Here is a 24,230-nt window from a genome sequence, read left to right on the forward strand (position 1 = left end):
CTTCCTCTGCCTGTCTGCCAGGAAGTATCGGCAGACAGTATCGGTATTAGGAATTTCTTGAAGCATCTTGTAACGAGATCTGGATTTGCTACATTTTCATGCACACTTGTAAGATGATGAGAGAGTAGGGAAAGGAAAGATCATCACCACATAGATTAGAACATCCATAATCAAGTCTTGAGTATCCTTCACATTTCCTCCCCATGGTTTTGAATAATGACCTGATAGGCTGAAGGGCTGTTAGTGTGCTGATGACTCAGTAACAGCTGCTCTTGAATGTTCCATGGGGAACATTACTGACTCTAACCCTACCTATAACCCACGTAAAATAAGGGGCAATTTTTGAGACTGGAAGATTACTTTTCTCAGTAGGAGGTTGGTTGGAATGCTTATTTTCACAGCTTGTACCAATCTGCAGATTCAACATAAACTTCTTAATTCCTTATTTCTTTATCCTGGAAGCATTATTTAAATTCTGGCAAGCTATTTAGCTGTCTACTTTCAAACAGCTTTTATTTTTATGGATCTTGCAGTTTATAAAATAAATGAATAAACTGAAGAATCTGCATTTTGGTTCCATAAATCTTCTCTTTCTCTGAATTTGATTTGCATATATCCACTATCTACAGGACTGTACAAGAGTCTTAGGCACATGCAAAAACTCCTGTAAAGCGAAGATGCTTTCAAAAATAATGGAATTAGAAGTTTCTAAGTATCAAAAAACTTGCTATAATGATCAGTAAACAGTTAAAAAAAACTAAATCTAATCTATATTTGGTGTGAACACCCTTTGCTTTTAAAGCTACATCAGTTCTCTTTGGTACACTGTCGTGCAGTTTAATAAGAAAATCGGCTGGTAGGTTGTTCCAAGCATCTTCGTAAACTTATCGCAGTTCTATAGACTTTGGCTGTCTCACTTGCTTCTGTCTCTCCAGGTAATCCCAGTCAGTCTTGATGATGCTAAAATCAGGGCTCTGTGGAGGCCATATCATCTGGAACCATATTTTTAAAAAATCTAGGAAGCCGAAGACAATCTGGAGGGGGTACCACAGGGACTTATTTATAATTCACAATCTTTTTAGCGAAAGGTAAGAAATTTGTTGTCAGTTTTATTTGCCGAGGGAGATGACATTACAAAGGTTAAGGGACACAAGAAGGTTGGCACGATACTGTCTGAGATAAATAAGAAAGATGTCTAAAAATGTGGATGGGATCTATTCTTGGAGAGAGACTGATAGACATGTGGTGGGCCTAACAAGAACCTAATAATCCTCCTTTGATACAAAGGTGTTGCTAAGTAATTTGTAAATTAGAAATGTTACACCTTCATTAAGCCTAAATTAGGTTTAGAGTGCATCATTCTTGTGAAGAGAGATCTTGCGTATTTTGTTTGAAATGCTTTGAAAGGATGTTCAGAAATTATTTATATAATTACCTCTCATTTTTAACGTTGTGAAAATGCCTTTATACAACAACTGAGATCTTTCCTAAAGGTGTTCCGAAGAGGGAGGCGCAATTCTGAGCAGATTGTTTTGCATTCCATGCACTGCCAAGGTCAAATATGCAACTCGTGCAACAAATTGCACACTTTTGGCAAAAAGCAATGATACATTAGACATAAATTTTTAAAAACATAAGACATGGTAACACAAGATATACATTTTCATGGCCATACTTTGTCAGTGTATAATATTTGGCAATATTTTATTACACTTTAACAAAACATTAAAATGATAATGAACACATAACAATAATAGGTATTCAATCTTAAAATGAAATGTTTACATTCACATTCCTATTGAAGAGTTTACTTTCTCTTCTCATAAGGCTATGGACGTCTTGTAGAATTGTTGTATTTACTCTTTTACTGGTACAGACTGTTTCATGCATACTCTGAAACTCTCCTCTGTTTTTCATTGTAAATTGAGAGTTGTGTAAAATACACAATATGTTGTACAATGGGTAAGGGTGTTTTCAGTTGTTATTCGGTAAATACAAAGTCAGACAGTTTGACTTAAAAGCTGCCCACTTCTGATACCAATAAAAGAGAGGGCTTCCCTTTGTAAAAAAAAATCAGCTGCATTTACAGTTAGTAAAACTGTCAACATGACTCTTGTGTGTTAGAAATCTTAGAAGGCAGATGAATTATGGACATTCAACAAGTTGTAATCCATTACACCTTCAGGGGCTACTGCACAGAATCGAAGTAAACTGCAGTGAGTTATAAGATGTCTTTCATGGGCACTAGCTTCCGTATTATCCAAGTCATCTTCAAGGAGCGGTGCCCCAAAAATGTGACGTTCACAGGACATACTCTCTTTTGATTGTTACCATCAAGAAGGAGGTACAGAGGCCTGAAGGTACACACTCAATGATTCAGTAACAGCTTCCCTCCTGCCATGTGATTTCTGAATGGACATCGAACCCATGAACATTACCTCACTACTTTTTCATTTCTGTTCTTTCACTATTTATTTATTTTAACTATTTAATATACTTATTGTAATTCAGTTTTTTCTAAATTATGTATTACATTGTACTGTTGCGGGACAGTTAACAAATGGCGGTGATATTAAACCTGATTCTGATTCATGGGGCAATATGTGATTTATAAAGTTCCCATGTAAAATAAAAGCAGGAGCAGTACAATCGTGAACATCGTCCACATGAAAGGCCTCGAGCCGAGACTTCAGTGTCCATTTCCATCCACAGATCGTGTCTGACCAAATGAGTTCCTCCAGCAGTTAGACTTCTGCTCTAGATTCCAGCGTCTGCAGTTCTGTGCCTTTCTGTTAGTGGGACGTTCTCATATAAGAGAAACAGTCATCACTGTTACATATCATTCTGTTCTCCGAGTTTTTATATAGGAAAGTACTTAAGGCATCAGTAAATAAAATTGCTATGGTTGGAACCTTCCACTCCATTGCAAAACCAATTGGCTTAAAGGACGCATAGATACTGTGAGAATCACAGTACAAGTAAGATGGCTTGGCCAAATGTAGCTGTGATACTTGTGCACAGACATTCACAGTGAAAAAATATGCAAAACAATACAACTTAATTTGGTCTTAGTTGTCTGCATCTGAGTGCTGGAAATCAGCTATAGTTCATGAGATTACCAAAATCAAACTCTCAGATATATTTGTCATGTTTTCCTAATAACATGCTGCAGATTCATGGATGAGGAGTGAAAGTCTCCATTTTATTCATCAGCTCTCTTACTTGAAAGCTTTCAACTTTGACTGAATGTAGAACATGATGCAATTGTTTCTGGAACATTGATGAAGCGTAATAATAAATTAACGGATCAAGGCAGCAGCTCACACTGCCTACGCACACAGATAATATGTAGACAAAGTACAGGGAATCACTTGGTCCTTGTGAAAAATGAAGATAGTGTATCAGCAAAATTATATTAGTTGGTGTAAAACAGACAACAAACACACTAAGCACAATAATAGCTAGAAAGAAAGCGTGTCTCTTGCCATACTGGTTTACTATACTTTGTGAATGAAGGGTTGAGATAATGCTTGCATAACAGACTGCCGTTACAGTCAGGGGAATTACAAAGAATACAATACATAAAGAGGGAACATAGTAGACAGAATATCTTTGCAGTACTGAGAGAGGTAACACATCATGGCAAGTTGTAATATTTAGGTCTATCACATACACAGCTTGCTCAGTTAAGAAGAATGGCATAGCACCACAAATAGCTAGGAGCCACATGATGAGACAAAGTGCTACCACCCGTCCCTGGGTCCTCCAAGTGGAGGATTTGATTGGATAAACCACAGCAAGAAATCGGTCAATACTAATGCACATCATCAGCAGCACTGAACAGTACATGTATGTGTAAAAGCTGCCGGTAACCAGTTGGCACACAAAAGAGCCAAATTCCCAGTCATTACCCAAAAAGTGGTAGGAAATCTTTGGAGGAAGCAGCAGCACAAATAACAAATCGGCCACAGCCAAGTTTGTCATGTAAATCACTGTTGGATTTCTAAACCCTATTTTAAAGAGGAATATTAGGATTGCCAGCAAGTTAAGAGGCAAGCTTGCGGTAAATACAAACGTGTAAACAAAGGGGATAACTAACGTCATCCATACACTCGTCAGATATTGCCTTGCTGTTTCTGAAACTTTGACTGCTTCGTAACTCCTTGAGTTCTTGGAGCAATTTCCGTTAAATCCTTGTCTTGACATTTTCTGCTGTGAGCTGTTACATTTCACAAAATTGCAAATCTGGATTCCAGAAAAGGTTCTGGGAATTAAATTGCTCTGGGAGCTTGAATTTTTCTCTGCAAGTAGAAGAAAACAATATTTAGACATAGATATACCACTAAATGATAACAATAAAGAACAGAAGGACTAAGGGCTGGAACAATGCATTCAACCTCTTCACCCAGATGCAGAGATCAATAACTCCTGAGGCATGCAGTCTTCCCTATCTCAGTCCTACACGTGAATAGTTCCAGCTACAGTCTGTCCTGTTAAATCCCCTAAGATAATAAATGTGTTTTGAATATGCATGATGCAGTACAACTCTAAGTTCAGTGGGTGGTGTGCATGGTAGCAGAGAGGTTAATGAAATGCTGTTACTGTGCCAGCAACCCATGTTCAATTCCGCTGCTCTCTATAAGGAGCTTGTATGTTCCCCCGTAGTCGTGTGGGTTTCCTCCTGCTGCTCTGCTTTCCTCCCTCATACCAAAGATGGATGGGTAGCAGGTTAATTGGTCACGTGGATGTATTTGGGTGCTGGGGGTTCATTGGGTTGGAAGGGCCTGGTACCATGTTGTATCTTTAAATAAATAATATGACCAACGGATTTTCCAGATTACTGGATGTTAGATCTATTAATATCCCAACATGTTTAAATTCGCTTTTTTTTTGATGTTTTACTCTATTATAGTACATTCCCCAGTAAACTTGCTAATTGTAGAAAATGAGTGGGAAACAGGACTCTGGTCATTTAAAGAGAAAATGGGAATGTGGTTGCAGAGCAAGGCTGTGTGCTTATCCCCCTGTTCTACTCACTTTATACCTATGATTGTGAGGCTAAAGCACCAATGACACATTTAAACTTGCTGCTGTCATCACTGTTGTTGGTCCAATCAGAGGTGGTGCTCAGTTGGCATACAGATGGGAGACTGAAAATCTGGTTGAATGGTTCCACAACAACAACCTCTCACTTGATGTCAGCAAAACCAAAGAGCTGATTATTGACTACAGGAGGAAGAAATCAGGGGTTCATGAGCCAATCTTCATCAGAGGAATGGAGGTGGAGAAGGTCAGTAACTTTAAATTCCTTTACATTATAATTTCAGAGGATCTTTCCTGGGACTAGCAATAAAGTGCCATTTCAAAAAGGCATGGCGGCACCTCTAATTTCTCAGAGGTTTGTGCAGATTTGGCAAGTCATCTAAAACTTTAACAAACTTCCATTGATGCACAGCGGAGAGCATCCGGCCTGGTTGCACCATGGCCTGGTATGGAAAAGACAATGCCCGAGAACGGAAAGCCAACATAAAGTGGTGGATACAACCCAGTCCATCACAGGAAGCCTTTGTCACTATTGAGCACATCTACTAGGAGCACTGCCACAAGAAAGCAGCATCCATCATCAAGAACTCCCACCATTCAGGCTACGCTCTCTTCTCACTGTTGTTATCAGGAAGGTGGTACAAGAGCCCTAGGTCCCACATAACCAGGTTCAGGAACAGTTATTACTCTTCAATCATCAGGCTTCTGAACCAGCATGGATGACTTCGCTCACCTCAATTCTGAACTGGTCAGTGAACAGAACTTATGGATTCACATTCAAGGACTCTACAACTCATATTCTCAGTACTATCTGTTTATTTATTGTTTATTTATTTATTATTTCTGCAGTTGCAGTTTGTCTTCTCTTGCACAATGGTTGCTTGTCAGTCTTTGTGTGTAGTTTTTCATTAATTCTATTGTATTTCTTTGTTCCACTCTGAATGCCTGCAACAAAATGAATCTCAGGATACCTTGATGATAAATTTACTTTGAACTTTGAAGTTGGCTTTAGCAATCTGAATGAGACACAGGAACCGGGGTCCTAGTAAGTTGACTGGAAGGAAGGGAACCAGGCCTCCAGTTAATAAGAGGGGAAAGTGGAAACCAGGGTCCAAAGTTGGAAGAGAGCACAGGAACCGAGAGCTTCTGCTAATCAGAAGGGAGCCCAGTGATTTGGAAGGTAGCACTGGAACCAAGGCGTTAGCCAGTTGGAAATGAGCACAGGAACTGTGGCCTTGGCAAGTCAGAAGGAGCCAACTGCTGAACCATTGTCACAATCAGGATTTCAGAATGGTCAGATCACAGATTATTGTTGCTTCATAGTATTTCAATTAGGTCACTTTTAATTCTTTAAAATGTTTCATATTTCTCCTTATACAAAAGCAATTTTATCTCATGAATCCCATACGTTATGCTAAGTACAGTATATCTTTCCTTGGCAAAAAAAAGCCAAAGCAACTTCAGCTGTGGTCTCAATATGTACTGGTCAGCACAATTCCTTACAGTACCAGCGACCCGGGTTCAATTTCTGCCACAGCCTGTAAGGAGTTTGTATGTTCTCCCCATGACCACATGGGTTTCCTCCCACATTGCAAAGATACACCTGTTGGTAGGTTAATTAGTCATTGAAAATTGTCACGTAACTAGGCTATAGTTAAATCAGAGGTTGTTGGGTGGTGTGGCTCAAAAGACTGCTCTCTGCTGTATCTCAATAAATATACAGTACAGCAAGATCACCTCACTTTAGTATTACCATCCTGTTTCCCTTCTTAAACAAGGCACTAAGCAGCCAGAAAATCAATTCCACCCTTTGTCTTAAGTTGAGTGAGACTGATAAAATCTATGGATTATCCCAAAATAATATATGAAAGTAAACCCTAATGGAGAATTAAGGGCTGGTTGATGCATTCAGCTGTCTTCACTCTCAATATGAATTTAAATGAGCAGACAGCGAGGAACCTTGGACACATGTAAGCATCGGCTGATCTGTTTCCGCCTATCACCTGTGAGTCTCCATTGGAAAATTTCTCTATCCCCCTCCTGGGTCCATCTGTCCTCACTCACCATAACAAACCAACACTCCCAATCGATCATGTACCAGCCTTTGTCTCTCTATCACTTTTATATAGTGACATTCTTCCATCTACTCTTTGTCTTCATGCAGCCTCTTGACTTGAAACATGACCATCTTGTTTCTGCTTGACCCACTGAGTTCTACCCCAGTTAGTGCTAAATTTCAATTCAATTATCATTCAAAGATACATGAATACAGTGAAATGAAACAGTGTTACTCCAGGGCCAAGATACAAAACATGGTACTAACAGTCATACACAGCACAAAGCACACATAGCACAAACAAGATAGCAGTAAACATACAGTTACACAAAAAAATATACACACACCCCATATATACCCCCTGAAAGACATGATATATCCCTTAAAAATATACCTCCTGTACTTAATAAAGTGGCCACTGTGTACGTTCATGGTCTTCGGTTGCTAAAGCCCATCCACTTCAAGGTTTGATGTGCTGTGCTTTCAGAGATGCTCTTCTGCACACCCACTGTTGTAAAGTGTGGTTATTTAAGTCACAGTTGGCTTTCTGTCAGTTTGAACCAGTCTGGCCATTCTCCTCTGAGCTCTCTCATTAACAAGCCATTTTTGCCCACAGAACTGCCACACACTGTGGTGAATTACATCTACCTGTCTGGACACGCCCCCTGCTGACTGCTCCTGTGGCCCCTCCCACTGACCGTGGCTCCTCCCACAGACCCCGGTATAAAGGCGATTGAGGCCTGAGCCCGGCCCTCAGTCTCCAGGATGTAGTATGGTGGTCAACTACTGCTTGTTCTTTCTTCCAGTCAATAAAAGCCGACATCTCGCCTCACGTCTCAGAGAGTTATTGATGGTGCATCACACGCTAAATGTCTTTTTTTGTTTTTTGCAGGTGTACAACAGTGCCTAATAAAGTGGCCACTGAGTGCAGAGTCTGGAGAACAAGAATATCAATTATATTTAAATTCCTGCACAAGAAAATGGGTGTATGCACATAGGATAAAGAAGCAAAATAGAAAGCAAAACTATTAAAAGTGAATACGTATTTGAAAACACGCTGCAGTTTAACTACATGCACCCTTGGGTAATCTTGCAGAAACAACAAGGTACAGCTAGAATCATTCATTTATCATGGATAGATAATATGCCTGAAACATTTTCATCAGAAACCATCAGATATTAGATATTCCCATTAGGTATGTACAATCCGTGCTGGGGAGGGCTTATTTTCCACGTGATCTTCCAGTCGTTTACCATAGTGCACCTTACAATCGGACGTAAAGATCCCTACCCAAGTACAAAGCAATCGAGCTAAATTTAGACAAAACTGAACCCTGGGGTGCAGATCAGTGTTGGGAACAGGATGAGGTCATCTGTCCAAAGAGCGGGTGTACAGGTATGCCGAAGAAAGTGGCCATTGAGTGTATGGGCCAATATTAAGAACACAACCAATAAACCAAAACAGATGATTTGGTTGCTGCATTGCTAATTCCGGAAAAAGCCACATATAAATTTTCTGACACATTTCTTTCATTTCACCAGTGATAGTTTAAAGCAGGGGCGTCAAACTCATTTTAGGTCACGGGCCGGATTGAGCAAAATGCAGCTTCATGCGGGCCGGATCAGTCGGACGCGTGCGAACGCAGCTTTCGTTGCCTCCGTTTTTTCAGCCTGCTCTCATGTGTCTCAGTCTCTGCTATAACTACAAAGTGTTTCACTTTACAAATTCCGTTTCTTATGAAGAAGACTGCCGAATAAACACTAAAAACCCTGAAAACCTGGTACCTGAATAAACTCAGCATTAGCCATATCATACGCCATAGGCGCTTCGATTACTGGGGCCAGCTTTAATAGTAATTAGATATTATCTCGCGGGCCAAAGATAATTCCACCACGGGCCGGATTTGGCCCGCGGGCCTTGAGTTTGACATATATGGTTTAAAGTAACCTGGAACATTGTGTAGCTTGGAGTGTGAATTCAAGAATAGACTTTTATACCGATTCCCGTATTTTCCCATCAATTATTATTTTATGAGAAAACAGCATATTTATCCAAAACAGGGACTCCCAATCTGGGATCCATGGGCCCCTTGCTTAATGGTATTGGTTCATGGCATAAGAAAAGGTTGGGAGTCCCTGATCTAGAATGAGAAAATAAAATATAGTTATTAGTTAATAATTGAAGTAAGTGAGAAACTGGCTAGATATATACTAAATACAAAGAATACTACATTTATAAAAGTCAAATAGAATTTTTAGAAATTATAAAAGTCTTTAAAGTCAAATAGGGAAAGAATTTGTTTGTGATGTCAGTGATGAAGAAAGATCAAGATTATCAAAATGTATGTTAGAGATTAGAAGAAAATGTTTTCTGCAGAGAGGGTCAGCGACTTTAAATTTCTTGCTGTTATCATTAGAAAGGATTTGTCGGGGGTCCTCTATTTTCTTAGAAGTTTGCGAAGATTTGGCATGCATTTAAAACTTTGACAAACTTCTATAGACAGACGAACAGACTTTATTGATCCCGAGGGAAACTGGGTTTCGTTACAGTCACACCAACCAAGAATAGTGTAGAAATATAGCCATATAAAACCATAAATAATTAAATAATAAGTTAATCATGCCAAGTGGAACTAAGTCCAGGACCAGCCTATCGGCACAGGGTGTCTGACCGTCCGAGGGGGGAGCTGTAAAGTTTGATGGCCACAGGTAGGAATGACTTCCTATGACGCTCAGTGTTACATCTCGGTGGAATGAGTCTCTGGCTGAACGTACTCCTGTGCCTAACCAGTACATTATGGAGTGGATGGGAGACATTGTCCAAGATGGCATGCAACTTGGACAGCATCCTCTTTTCAGACACCACCGTCAGAGAGTCCAGTTCCACCCCCACAACATCACTGGCCTTATAAATATTATTGACTGGCTGCATCATGGCCTGGCATGGGAACACCCATGCCCTGCAATGGAAAAGCCGACAAAAAGTAGTGGATACAGCCCTGTCCATCACAGGTAAAACTCTCCCCACCATTGAGTATGTCTACATGAAGCGCTGTCACAGGAAAGCAGCACCCATCATCATGGGCCCCTGCCCCCCCACTGTTCAGGCCAAGCTCTCATTGCTGTCATTAGGAATAACTGTTGCCACTCCTAGAAGGACTATTTGGGGCCCTGAATGGAGGTGAGCGAGGAGGTAAATGGGCACGTGTAGCACTTTGGCCACTTGCAGGGATAAGTGCCGGGAGGGAGATTAGTGGGGAGGGCTGAATGGACAAGGGAATCACAGAGGGAACAGTCCCTGTGGATAGTGGAGGATGGGGATGGTAAAGATATTTTTGGTAAAGGATCCCTTTGGAGATGGCAGAAGTTGCAGAGAATGATGTGTTGAATGCAGAGGGTCATGTGGTGGTAGGTAAGGATAAGAGGAACTCTATCCCTGTTAAGGTGGTGGGAAGATGGGGTAAGCGCAAATGTCTGGGAAATGGAGGAGATTCAGGTGAGGGCAGCATCAATGGTGGAGGAAGGGAAACCCTGTTCTTTGAAGTAAGAGGATATATTTGATCCTCTGGAATGGAAAGTTGCATCCTGGGAACAGATGCGCTCGAGATGAAGGAACTGAGAAAAGGGAATAGTATTTTTACAGGAGATGGGGGTGGGGGGAAGAGGTATAATCAAGATAGCCGTGAGAATCAGTAGGTTTATAAAAGATGTTGGTCAGCAGTTAGAGACAGAGAGATCGAGAAAGGAGAGATGGGTGTCTGAAATGAACCAAGTGAATTTATGGGCCAGGTGGAGTTGGAGGTAAAGCTGACGAAATTGGCGCGCTCTGCATGCTGCTCGAAGCAGAACCAATGCTCAGGCTAAGCACTGGGGAGCATTACCAGGGAAAGCTTGGCACATGGACTGTTTTACATAGCCAAACAAAGAGCGAGTATTGAAAGCAGATGAGCTGGGGAGTGGGGAGAGGCTGAGAGCATAGATGGTATTGGAGACTGCTTTTGTACAGTGCCTTTGTACCTTAAGATGAAATAGGTTAATGAAGGGGTTGAGGAGGACATTAGTAGGGGTTGGAAAATGTTATGTCAAAAATATATTAAAGGTGATATAGAAGGAAGAGTTTGAAATTTACAAACATAAATAGTCACTAAAATACAAGTGCTACAATAAGAACAGTTACAGTTATGAAAATTTTAAAAAATTAAAGAACAGCTACATAGGGGTCATTGTACTCAGATGGAGGCCATAGATAGATTCAGAATCAAGCTCAGTGGCTCCAACAGCTTAACCAACCATTCAACATCACTGCATGTGTGAACACTAAATATGGATTTAAAAGATGTTATAACAATGAAAACATAATAGGCTTTTATGAAAGGTAGGGTACATTTTGATTGGAGAGTAAATTCATAACTAGAAGCAGAAGGTGGCCATTCAGCCCTTTGTAACTGCTCTGCGAAAATGGTAGCTGATCTTTTACATCAGTGTCACTTCCTGCACTTTCCTGCATTTATCCCGGATTTCCCTCAATATCCGAAAGTAGCTACTTTATTAGGTACACCTGTTGGTTAATACAAATACCTGATCAGTCAATCATGTGGCAGCAACTCAGTGCATAAAAGCATGCAGACATCCTCAAGATGTCCAGCTGTTCATCAGACCAAGCATCACAATGGGGAAGAAATAAGTGATCTCAGTGACTTTGACTGTGGAATGATTGTTGATGCCAGACAGGGTGGTTTGACTACCTCAGTAACAGCTGATCTCCCAGGATTTTTACGCAAAAGTGTCTCTAAAGTTTACAAAGAATGGTGTGAGAAACTGAAAAAAAAAACAGTGAGCGGCTGATCTGTGAGTGAAAACGTTTTGTTAATGAGAGAGTTCGGAAGAGATCAACCAGACTGGTTCAAGTTGAGAGGAAGGTGTCAGTAACTCAAATAACTGTAAGTTTCAACAGTGATGTGTGGAAGAGCAACTTAATGCACGACACATCGAATGTTGAAGTGGATGGGCCACTGCAGCAGAAGATCCAGAATATTGACCTAGTGGTCACTTTGTTAGTACTTGCCATTAAAAACTGTATAGTTCTTTGAAATGGTTCCCTGGCATCCTTTATTTCAGCTTGAGATGATAGGTGGTTTGAAAAGACTGCACAAGAGTTTTGGCTCAAATGTTGTGTGAATATTTATGGGATGAGATTAGAACCCTGAACTGTCAATGTAAAACGCAGAAGGCAGAAGTCCTAATACTTCATTAAAAAAAGCTTAACTAATACAGAGTAATTGAGAAATAATGGAAATAGGAGCAGGAGTGGAGCACAAGAACACTTGAGCCAGCTCCATTATTCAATATCATGACTTCAGCTCCCCTTTCCTGTCTAATCCTTACACCCGTGATCCCTTTCAACTCTTAAAAGTTTCTAAAGTACTTAATGCCTATCACTATAACAACTCTTATCACTAGCCAACCACAACATAGCATATTAGCAAATAACTTACACATGATGAGTAATTTCTGAAGAAACATCTGTGCCTATGCATGATTTGTAAGGAGTGGCTTGCTGATGAAGAGAACTGTGATTTACCCCTCCAATCAGGATAAAGGTGAATCAGTGTTCACTTTTTTTTTACTTCCTGTCATCTTAGCTAAAGTGTCAATTCTGAGAAAAATATTTTATTGTCAGAATGTTTTTTTTTTCATGATTCCTGATCTGTGTAGACAACTTCTGTTGATGGCTCATGGCATTGTTGAGATGCAGCTTTTGGATATAACGTCAAACCAGATTCAGATTCAGTTTCAGATACATCAAAACATAACGTGAACAGCACCTTTTGCATCAACAACCAACACAACTTTAGGATATGCTGGGGGCAGCCCACAAGTGTCACCACATGTTACAACATCAACGTAGCAAGCCTCCAATGTCCAGCAAAACAACACAAGCAGCAACAGCAACAACAGAACAAAACAAGGGCAAAACAAGCCCCTTTGCTCCCTCCTATGTTCACAGAATGTGATAGTTGGCATGTTAACACAGGAGACTGAAATGCTTTCAACTTTTAAAATTTTAGCCGTTTTTCTTCTCAAATTATTTTGTCAAACATAAATATGACACCGGGCAATCAAAGTGGAATTCAGCTGGGTTGGAGGGTAATAGAAGGACGTGCTGGACATCTGGTATCAGACTCACTAGCGAATGAAGAACTGCTCTGGTTCACAATGAACCTTTAAGTGGAGGGTGATAGGCATTAGACCAGTGGTTCCCAACCTTTTTTTGGCCATGCCCCACCTAATCACCTCTAAAATCCTGATGCCCCCTGTGGTGATATATAATTCTTATTATTCAAAAAGTGAACTCCTATTCACCTGGAGGATGCCTAAAAGACCATTAACTTGGTTTAAACAAGCTTCCAAAGAACATGGCATTCATGAAAGAGAAAAATAAAAGAACCAAAGGACTGTTAAAGTTCTGAGGAAGAAATTACTAAGAAATTGTAAAAAAAAGAACATTAAGTGATATTAAAACAATAATAATAATAAATAAAATAATGCCGATTCGTTTCTACAGCATACAAAGACAGATACACCGTTTAAAAGAGATGACGCAATGTACACACCTTCACATCACCAAGAACCGAAAGCTACTGCAAAAAGCAGCATTGGCGCGACCTCGTACGAGTTTCTTACGCGTTTGGACTTGTTCATTCGTTCCTTCCTACATCAGTCAATTCATTAATTTAATTATGAAAGCCATTTGATGGTTGTAATGATGGTGATACACTAAATATACAGTACATACGCAATTACGCATGTACATACACACAAGTATTTTTATGTATGCATACTGTACATACACATATGTATTAACTCGCACACACACTCATACTCACGCAGACTTACTAGAAAAAATTCACTGTTAATAACTCATTCTCGAATTGCCCCCCTTAAAAATCAAATTACCCCCCTGTGGGGCGTACGCCCCACGTTGAGAACCACTGCATTAGACCAATTCAAATATTGACACCTCAGTTCAGGAGCTATCCGTTTGGATCTGCAGAATGATAACAATCTAAAGTAACGTTACATTAGCAAACTCCATTCGTTTATGGTGCTCTACTTATGTTCGCTTTGGTTTGATGCGAAGTTAAAGGATCTTTCTTGACCAGAAGTGTGATTCCCCATTGATAAACCTTGGTTCCTCTTTCGCACTTTTCACGCCAGCACCAACTTTGGCTCCGCATCCGTGATCTGCGTGAGGCTGGCACTCAACCCCGCCTTCTTCGTTTGGCGGTTACTTTGTTTCAATCTCTCCGAACTCGAACAGAACAGTCAGGACATGTCCTGAAATTAACGCAGTAATATGGAAATATGCGCCATGATTAATGGGATGACTGACTTCCCGTTGGATTTGCTCACTGTAATTTTTGGCTTTAGCCAGTTGTAATTCACAATGAACCATTACAAGATCCCCCCCCCCCCCCCCATACTGTACATGGACAAAAAACAAAACAAAATCTATGGTTTACAGGGTTACAGCACCGAATGTTCCTCGAGACTTAAAATTACAAATCAACGAGATAAGTGAATTCTGTGCGGGTCTACTGGGAGCAGAAGTGATCTGTTCTACGCTTTCTATCACGAACTCCAAGATGTCCCCAACTCGCTCGCCCTATTTGCCCCATCGCCTTCCTCCTCCTCCTCCTCCTCTACCGCTAGCATTCAGAATCTACCCTCAACACGCACGCATCCACCTCTCCACCACCCCCTCCGCTGTCTATAGACCCACTTCTTACCGGGTTGGAGAGCCGAGACCACGGTTACCAGGACGATCCATAGCACCAGCTGAACTTTCCGGGACATCCCGAATGAGAGGATTCGCAATTCACTTCACAATCCGGATCCGGCTTTAAATGAAATTCAGTCTGCGAACCGCCTCTCTTCTGTTCCACTGTCTTCTCTCTGTTTTAGCTTATCAGACGTCTTCAGCTCACAGTTAACTTTTCCCTGTTGCATTTCAATCCCACACTTCCCGGATCGCGTCACTTGTCTGCGTGTATGGGGAGTGTTCTTAAGCTTTTCCAGTTGACCATACACCGTTATTACAATCAATGGGCACCGATGGCGGGCGGGGCGGGAACAAAAACCATTACCTACCAACGGGTCAGAGACATTTAAGTCGCCTGCCTTGACCTCAGTTTCTCCCCAACCTGAAACAAAGAGAATTGTTATGAAGAGCAATCAGCCTTTACTCAAAGCAAAACAAAAGAACTAACAACTGTTAATCGCCGAGAGGAGCATTTTACGGATAGTTCTGATACTTTCGCAGACTCGGACCCAAGAACTCCCGGTAGATCAATGTAAATGTTGTACATTGATCACTATTTAATCAGAGGTCTCAATACATCTGTCCCTTCGGAAAGAAACATCACTCAACTGAACCAATCACAGAGTTCTTCAATTTTAACTTGCTTTAGCGATCATGATCAGTTGATGGAATCACTGGGGTCCCACATTTCAGAGCAGTGTTCATTTTTCATCGACATAAATCAATGGGCACCGATTCCATCCCATCGGTGTACCAGTCCCTTCCGCCATTAAATATTGATGTTGTAGTAATGGCGTGCAGCAAGGAGTAACATATTGCACAGTGATTTATCTACCCCTGTATGAAACTATTTCATGCTCTTTTGCTTGGCCTGTGACGCTTCAGCAAGTAAGGTTCTCAGTGCACCTACATATACATATGCACAATGAACTTAACTTTGACATTTTTATTTTCTGTTACCACTTCTTTATTCATAGCACCAAGTATTTTCCATACCTTGGATGTCAGATTAACTGCATTACAGTCCCAATTTTCAGTTTCCATCTTCCTTAAATACTGTGATTATATCTGGCACATTCCAGTCTGTGGGGCCCACCCTAGGATTAATGGATTTTCAAGAATGACCTACAGACTGGCTTTCAAAGACTCTTTACAACTCCTGTTCTCAGCGACTTTTTAAAAAAAATTTACACATTTTGTCTTCTTTTGCACATTGATAGTTCGTCAGTCTTCGTCTACTCAAATATAGTTCTTTGTAAATTATGTTGTATTCCTTTATTTTTCTTTAAATGTCTGCAAGAAAGTGAATCTCAATGTAGTACAGAATATGATAACATACACAGATTTTGATAATAAATTACTTTGATATCCATTGTATCCACAGCCATCTCCGTCAAAGTAGGATTATGTCATCAGCTGATGGGGATTTGTTGGCTTTTTGCCCCATCAATTTCTTCAACACTTTACTAATGTTAATTTCTTTCAGGTTTTCATTCTCCTTAGATTTGTTATTCTCCACAATTTCTAAAAGCTTTTCTCTGATTTCTTCCATGAAGCAGACACAAACCATTCACCTTCTCTGTTATATTCTTATTTTCCAGTATTATTTATCCTATCTCAGTTGTTAAAGGACTGTATTCACTCTTGCAGTTTCTTTTCTCCTCTTTTCCTGCATCAATAGAAGCATTTAGAGCCCATTTTTGTTTCATGCTTGACTACTCTCGAACTCTAGCATCCCCTCGCTTTCAAATTTCATGGTCCTGCTTTGCAAAGTTCTGGAATGTGGAAATATTGTATATCTGTAACTCCGAAGTCTTTATGAATTTGTAAATTGTAAACCTTTGTAAATTGTAATAAGACTAACTGGAACCCAGAGTGCTTTGTTAGCTTGCTGATGTAGTTAGATAAGAAGCTTGCAAGAGTACGTGACTTAGAGGAGGGAGTGACTGAACGTGGCATAATTGCTTTCATACCTTACATTTACTGGAGTAACCATGAATAATCTGCTGAGGGAACTCTGGGTCAAGCAGCATCTCAGCCCACGGAATTCCTTTAGCAGATTGTTTGTTACTCCAGTTTATAGCATCTGCGGTTTTGTATTTCCAAAGTTCAAACGTTCAAAGTAAATTTATTATCTATATATTAACATGAGATTTATTTTTGTGCAGGCATTTACAGGGAAAAAGTAAATTGAACAGAATTTTACCAAAAAACTTCACAAAAACAAACAACTAATGTGCAAAAAAAGGAAAACTGTGCAAGTTAAAAAAAACTAACAATATTAGTTGCGAAGAGTCCTTGAAAGTGAGTCTGTAGATTGTCGAATCAGTTCAGAGTAGTGGTAATTGGAGTTATCTACATTGGTTCAGGAGCCAGATGTTTGTGGATAATAACTGTTCCCAAACCTGGTGGTGTGTGACCTAAGGTTTCTGTACCTCCTACCCTGTGTTGCTTGTCTTCTTGACAACATTATTAGACTTTCTCATTGATTCAACTTTACCTTTAAATTTTCTAGTTAGTTGCAATGGGGCAATTTGGGATTTTTGTGCCTTAAAACAATATTATTTATTGCAAATTATGTATTATTTATTTAATTTATGACAGTTGTTCATACCTTTCCATGCAGTTGCCAATCTAATATAGCTAGCTAATGCCTTATTGGCTCATTTAGACTTCCGATACTGGTTTCAGATTGGACTGAGTCACTTGCGATCTTCATATACATTTCCATCTTATTATCCTTTTTTAAGATCTCCTTAACTACCAGATGATTAATTAATCCATTCCTAATCCACAATACTAGATTTTAAATGGACCAATGCCTAATCTGTTCAATACATGAACTATTCACCAATGAGTTAATCGTCCTCGCATTAGAACTTAGAATAATACAACACAGGAAGAGACGTTTTGCCCTTTGATGTCTGTGCAGACCACATTGCCAATGTAAATAAACTCCATCTGCCTGCACATGATCTATATCCATCCATTCCCTGCACATTTACGTGCCTATCTAAATGGTTGTTTAATGCTGTGTTTACATCTGCTTTCTCCGCTGTCTCTGGTAGGGCTTTCCAGGCACCTATTATTCCGTCCATAAAGAACATGCCTTGCAAGTCTCTTAAAGTTCCCCTCTCTCACTTTAAAACTATGACCTCTAGTATTTGACACATACACCAAGGAGAAAAGACTTTGACTATCGCCACTATCTGTGCCCCTCATAATTTTATGTATTTCTTTCAGGTCACCTTGCAATCTCTGATGCTCAAGAGAAAACCATAAAGGTTTGTCCAAACTTTCCTTATCTATAATCTAATCTGAGCAAAATTTTGATGAATCTTTTCTCCACCCTCTCCAAATCCTCTGAATCAGAATCACAAAATATGTTGTTTTGCGGCAGCAGTACAGTGAAAACACACAAAGTTAAACTATACAAAAAAAAGTGCAAAAGAAAAGGAACAATGGGTGTTCATGGGTTCCTGACCTCCACAAGGACAACAATCTTGTCGTGGTTTGGAGGCTTGCGTGCTCAATGACACAGAGAGCTATGTTAGCTAGATTTAGAGCTTTATGCTTTGGTACTTGGTAGGGTCACCCATGCCAAACAGGATAGAGACTGAACTAAGAGTGGTCCTCTTGTCCTCCAGGTTCAGGGGTTCAGCACAGGGCTAACAACCCTGACTGGTAAAACAAAACTTACGGAAACAGCAATGAAGAATCCTTCTACACCTGAGTGGCCAAGGTCAGAAAGAGATGCTGGACCTTCACTGCTGCCCTAAATGCCAGTGGCATAATGGACAGTAAGCATAAGTAATGAGTTCTTGATCCCATCCTCCCTGTGATCTGGTGATCAAAACTGCACAGTTTTGGTAATTTCATTTGTGCAGTCTATGTAAAGTCTTGTCTGATTATTGTACTACCCTCATTATATGCCCCTGGAATTTCCAGACTTATGCTATATGTTACATTGACACCATAACATTCCGGACTACTCCCATACAGGTTTCCTGTCCTTTACTACTTCAAATTCTGCCCAAATTGATCTGCTAATTGAGTTTGAAATTCTTTCCTTCTGCAACCTTTATTCTGTCCTTTGTTAGCAGAGTTACCCTTCTTTTTTGCTTTGCCAATCTCTTTCATATGTTAAATAGACCAGAGTATTTCATTCTTGGGTCATTTTGTAACCATATCTTTGTAATGACTATTAGAATGTACCTGTTTAGCTATTGTGCCATTAAATCACCTTTCCTGTTATAAATTTTTCATGCAATCAGGAATAGAAACTTCAGATATACTGTATCAATTACCATTTTCCCAGCTCCCAGCTATTTGGAGGAAGACCTTTTTGTTTCTATACTCTGCCTTTCCTCTGGAGCTCTGGTTGTCGTTACCCATTTTGCAAACCTCCAATATCACCTTGTCCTTTCTACTTCCCCACACCAAAAGTTTCACTATCACAATTTGATTTAAAGTTAGGAAATGCTTCTTTATATAAGAACAGGACATTTTTAGCATTCTCTTTTGCGACAGTCAATTGTTTTGAGATCATTTGTCAATTTTATATTGAGCAATTTTTCTTGTCAAAGGTATTAAGGGATTAGGAGCAGGGGCCAAATAGCTCATAAATGGCGGAGGAGGGGGGATCAAATTCCATACCCTGAATACTCTTACTTTCTTGACCATTCTTCACCCAGTTTCAGTGCTAATTTCCAAATATGGAAGATGTCCCAACTCCTGCCACTTGCAGTGTGAATTATTTTCTGAATTCTCTCCTGTAATTGACTGCCTCCGACATTAGGACCTTAGGCTCAAGAGGAACATTTACAGGAACAAATCCTTTTAAAATGAAGAATGATGCTCTTGTTTTTATATGTTGAGAGCTGAGTACTTGAGGCTGTGCGCAGTTAATAGACCTACCCTTTTAAAATCATGATATTCTGCCTTCACGGTTTTATGACATAAAAATCATATGTGTCAAAATGTGAATGACTATATTTTCTGGCACAGGCTTATCCACTTAATGATGAGTATGATTAGCAGAGTTAGCAGAATGTGATTGGCAGAGATCAGCAGGGCTGTGTCATGTGCGGTGAGCAGATCTGTAGCCAATGTCCTCAGTACCCAACATTCCCATTGGTACATTAGCCTTCATCAATCGTGGGATTGAGTTTAGGAGCCGAGAGGTAATGTTACAGCTATATAGGACCCTGGTCAGACCCCACTTGGAGTACCGTGCTCAGTTCTGGTTGCCTCACTGCAAGAAGGATGTGGAAACCACAGAAAGGGTGCAGAGGAGATTTACAAGGATGTTGCCTGGATTGGGGAGCATGCCTTATGAGAATAGGTTGAGTGAACTTAGCCTTTTCTCCTTGGAGCGACGGAGGATGAGAGGTGACCTGATAGAGGTGTATAAGATGATGAGAGGCATTGATCGTGTGGATAGTCAGACGCTTTTCCCCAGGGCTGAAATTGCTAGCATGAGAGGGTATAGTTTTAAGGTGCTTGGAAGTAGCAGCTGTCAGGGTAAGTTTTTTTTAAGCAGAGAGTGGTGAGTGCGTGGAATGGGCTGCCGGCAACGGTGGTGGAAGTGGATATGATACGGTCTTTTAAGAGACTCCTGGACAGGTACATGGAGCTTAGAAAAATAGAGGGCTATGGGTAAGCCTAGGTAATTTCTAAGGTAAGGACACGTTTTGTAAGGACAGCTTTGTGGGCCGAAGGGCCTGTATTGTGCTGTAGGTTTTCTATCTTTCTGTTCCAGCTGGTCTCCACTTCACTGCCAAGGAGTATTTCATAAAACTGGAGCCTGTTCAACCAATCAGATTGACTCATCTTTACTGAGGCCTATAGAGTGCAGAGAAGAAGAAACATCAATTTTATTTAAATTGTTTTACAAGAAAATACATGTATACGCATAGGATATAGAAAGCAAAACTATTAAAGTGAATACACATTTAAACATCTGCATCAGCTTAACTGGATGTACCCTTGGGCAGTCTTGCAGAGAGAGCAAGGTAGAGCTAGTCTCATTCAGTTATTATGGATAATATGTTTCAGACATCTTCTTCAGAAACCAACAGCTAGATATTTCTATTATATATGCACATTCTGCACTGGGGTGGGCTGATTTTCCATATGTTCTCCCAAATATTCACCACAAGTGCATCTTATAGTCTGACATAAAGAATTCTACCCAAGTACAAGACAATCAGGATAAGTTTAGACAAAACTGAACTTTGAATAGACCAGAACAGTGGATTAGGCCATTTGGCCCTCCAAGCCTATGCTGTCAGACATCAACTTTATAGCATTATTTCCCTACATGGCTCCCATGTCACTTGGCTTCCCTATTATCCATAAATCCATCGATCTCATTGAGTGAACTCAATGCTTTGCTCTCCAAAGCCTTCTATCTAGTTAATAAAGTATGTTCAAGGTATGAAATTTACTAAATGTACATACTTGGATTAAAATTTAGAGTAAACACCTTTAACTTAAATGTGAAAAAACTGACATTTCACTATTTAAACTAACTTTTGGATTAAATCACTCAGTTCAAAACGATATGGTACTTTTCAATCTGACTGTGCAAAGTTATACCCTTTGCCCTCAATTCCTCGAATTCCTTCACTCAGCACACTCATGGGCACATCGACTGGATTTTGGCATAACCCAGAGGATGATATCCCTAGGTATCACAAGTTTTGTGTTGATTGAAGGCAACTTGTTTACCTAATGAATAAGGAGAAAGGCAGTCAATTCTGTTTTTCTCCCACTTTCTAACTTGAGGGGCAGCTATGGGCACCTGCATGGGCCCAGCTATGCCTGTCTCTTCACTGGCTATGCAGAACAGTTCACGTTCTTAGCCTTCCCTGGTAATGTTCCCCAACTCTTCCTCCACTACACTGATGACTGCATTGGTGCTACATCATGCACCCATGCTGAGCTCGTCAATTTTATCAAATTTGCCTCCAACTTCCACCCTGCCCTTAAATTCATTTGGTCCATTTCTGACACCTCTCTCCTCTTTCTTGATTTTTCTGTTTCTATCTCTGGAGACAAAATGTCAATCTTTTATAAAGCTACCAGTTCCCATGGTTATCTTGACTATGCCTCTTCCCACCCGTCCCCTGTAAAAATGCCATTCCCTTTTCTCAGTTCCTTCATCTCAGCCGCATCTGTTTACTTTTCCAGGATATCAGGGATGTCTTCCTTCTTCAAAGAACAGAGTTTCCCTTCCTCCACCATTGATGTTGTCCTCACCTGAATCTCTTTCATTTCCCGAACATCCGTGCTTACCCCATCTTCCCGCCATTAAAAGTGATAGACTTCCTATTGTCCTTACCTGCCACCCCATGAGCCTCCTCGTTCAACTCATCATTGTCCACAACTTCTGCCATCTCCAAAGGGATCCTACCACCAAACATATCTTTACCTCTCCGCCTCTGCCCCCTCTGTGATTCCCTTGCCAATTCGTCCCTCCCCACTAATCTCCCTCCAGGCACTTATCCCAGTAAGCAGTCAAAGTGCTACACCTGCCCATTCACCTCCTCTCTCGCCTCCATTCAGGAGTTCAAACAGTCGTTCCACGTGAAGAAGCACTTCACCTGTGAATCTGTTGGGGTTTGTGTCCCGTACTCCTCTACATTGATGGTAAATTGGGGGACCACATCATCGAGCAACTCCACTTCATCCACCAAAAGCAGAATGTCCTATTCCTATTCCCATTCCAAAATGTGCATCCATGGCCTCCTCTTGTGCTGAAGTGAGGCCAACATCAGGGTGGAGGAGAAATACCTTATATTCCGTCTGGGTCGCCTCCCCTCTGATGGCATGAATATCGATTTTCCTTCCGGTAAGAAAAATTTCCTTCCCCTCTCCTCCTCCACCCTTCTTCTATTTCCCGCTCTAGCCTCTTACCTCTTCTCACCTGCTTATCACCTCCCCCTGGGTTCCCCCTCCTTCCCTTTCTCCTATGGTCCACTCTCTTCTCCTATCAAATTCCTTCCTTTCCAGCTGTTTACCTTTCCTACCCACCAGGCTTCACCTTTCACCTTCTAAGTACTGTATACTCCTTTCCCTCCCCCACCTTTTTGTTCTGTGTCTTCTCCCTTCCTTTCCAGTGCCGAAGAAGGATCTCGACCCGAAACATCGATGGTCCATTTCCATTGATGCTGCCTGACCTGCCGAGTGGAGCATTTTGTGTCTGTTAATCTTGTTTACTACTTGTTATTACTTGCTTAGCACCAAGTCCACACTCCACCGGCACTGACGTGGGTAATTTAAAACCTCTCTCTTTGTTATGGTTACAACATCCTACCCGCTGATACAAAATGACCTTACCTGAAAGAAATTGAGGTTTGTTTGCTTATGCTGCAGATCTGTAGGAACCTGAATACTGACGGGATCATGTTGTGTACATCATTTTATGTATGGTTAGTTCCATGAATACAGTTAAGGTTAGATTAAAGGTTGGAGTCTGCACTACAGTGATGTTACAGCACAGATAAAATTAACTCAGTCCATCCGATCATCTTTCAAGCAGGGATTCTCCTTTTATACACTTGGCCCAATTTCATATCCCTTCAGTCATCGATCTAACCCTATACTTTTAGTGTCTGTTTTAATTGCTAACACTGGTAGTACATTACATTAAATATTCATAAACATTTTCTGTATTGAATACATCTTAAGTGCTTAACATCTAAGCATGTTCTTTTTGAGAACCTGAGAAAAAATGTTGTCTGTGGAATGCGACGCAACAAATGTGAATCCATAACTTCACTATTAAGTAGTGTGACTAAAATGTAAATTAGCTGGAACTGTTATAACTGAATAACCTTGAAATTTGATCCTACCTATACTGTTCTCTGGTGTTAAATATATTGTTTTTCCAGGATTAGCAAATATAAATGTACCATCTGACTTTTCCAAATGCAACCAATGCCTTGCATTTCCCTCAAGCTAAAATAACAAATAAGAAACAATAGTCATTAATTAAGATCACTGCTAATCCAATCTTTTCCTCAGCACCACTTACCCACTCTCCCTGCAGCCATCAATGGACCAGTAATTTAAATGTCTATAAATCTCCACCAGTTTGAAGACTCCATTTCCATAGTTCTGAATGGGATTTACAAAGAGTCACAGCCCTCTGAGAGAAGAAATTCCATTTCATTTTCATTTTGCCTGGGTGACCTCTAATTCTGAAATTATGCCTTCTAGATTCAGATACCCCTAATGAAGTCATAGAGTAATACAACATGTGAATGGCCTTTTGGCCCAATTGGTCCACGCTGAATACAAATC

The 24,230-nt window shown here is 40.4% G+C and overlaps 1 protein-coding gene across 2 annotated transcripts; it reads right to left on the minus strand.

Annotated features, from left to right (window-relative positions):
• Positions 1-1,687: 1,687 nt before the first annotated feature.
• Positions 1,688-15,133, minus strand: LOC140729017 (proteinase-activated receptor 1-like). 2 transcript variants are annotated; one of them, XM_073048257.1, is made up of 3 exons: positions 14,890-15,133; positions 14,181-14,437; positions 1,688-4,301 (listed from the first exon to the last, which is right to left on the minus strand). In XM_073048257.1, exon 3 carries the CDS (start codon positions 4,204-4,206, stop codon positions 3,175-3,177), a length of 1,032 nt encoding a protein of 343 aa, XP_072904358.1. In that variant the 5' UTR covers positions 4,207-4,301; positions 14,181-14,437; positions 14,890-15,133; the 3' UTR covers positions 1,688-3,174. The 2 variants fall into 2 exon arrangements, with proteins under 2 accessions (XP_072904358.1, XP_072904357.1); XM_073048256.1 differs by lacking the exon at positions 14,181-14,437.
• Positions 15,134-24,230: the final 9,097 nt, after the last annotated feature.

The sequence above is a fragment of the Hemitrygon akajei genome, chromosome 6, assembly GCF_048418815.1.
Source record: "Hemitrygon akajei chromosome 6, sHemAka1.3, whole genome shotgun sequence".
Lineage (NCBI taxonomy): Eukaryota > Metazoa > Chordata > Chondrichthyes > Myliobatiformes > Dasyatidae > Hemitrygon > Hemitrygon akajei.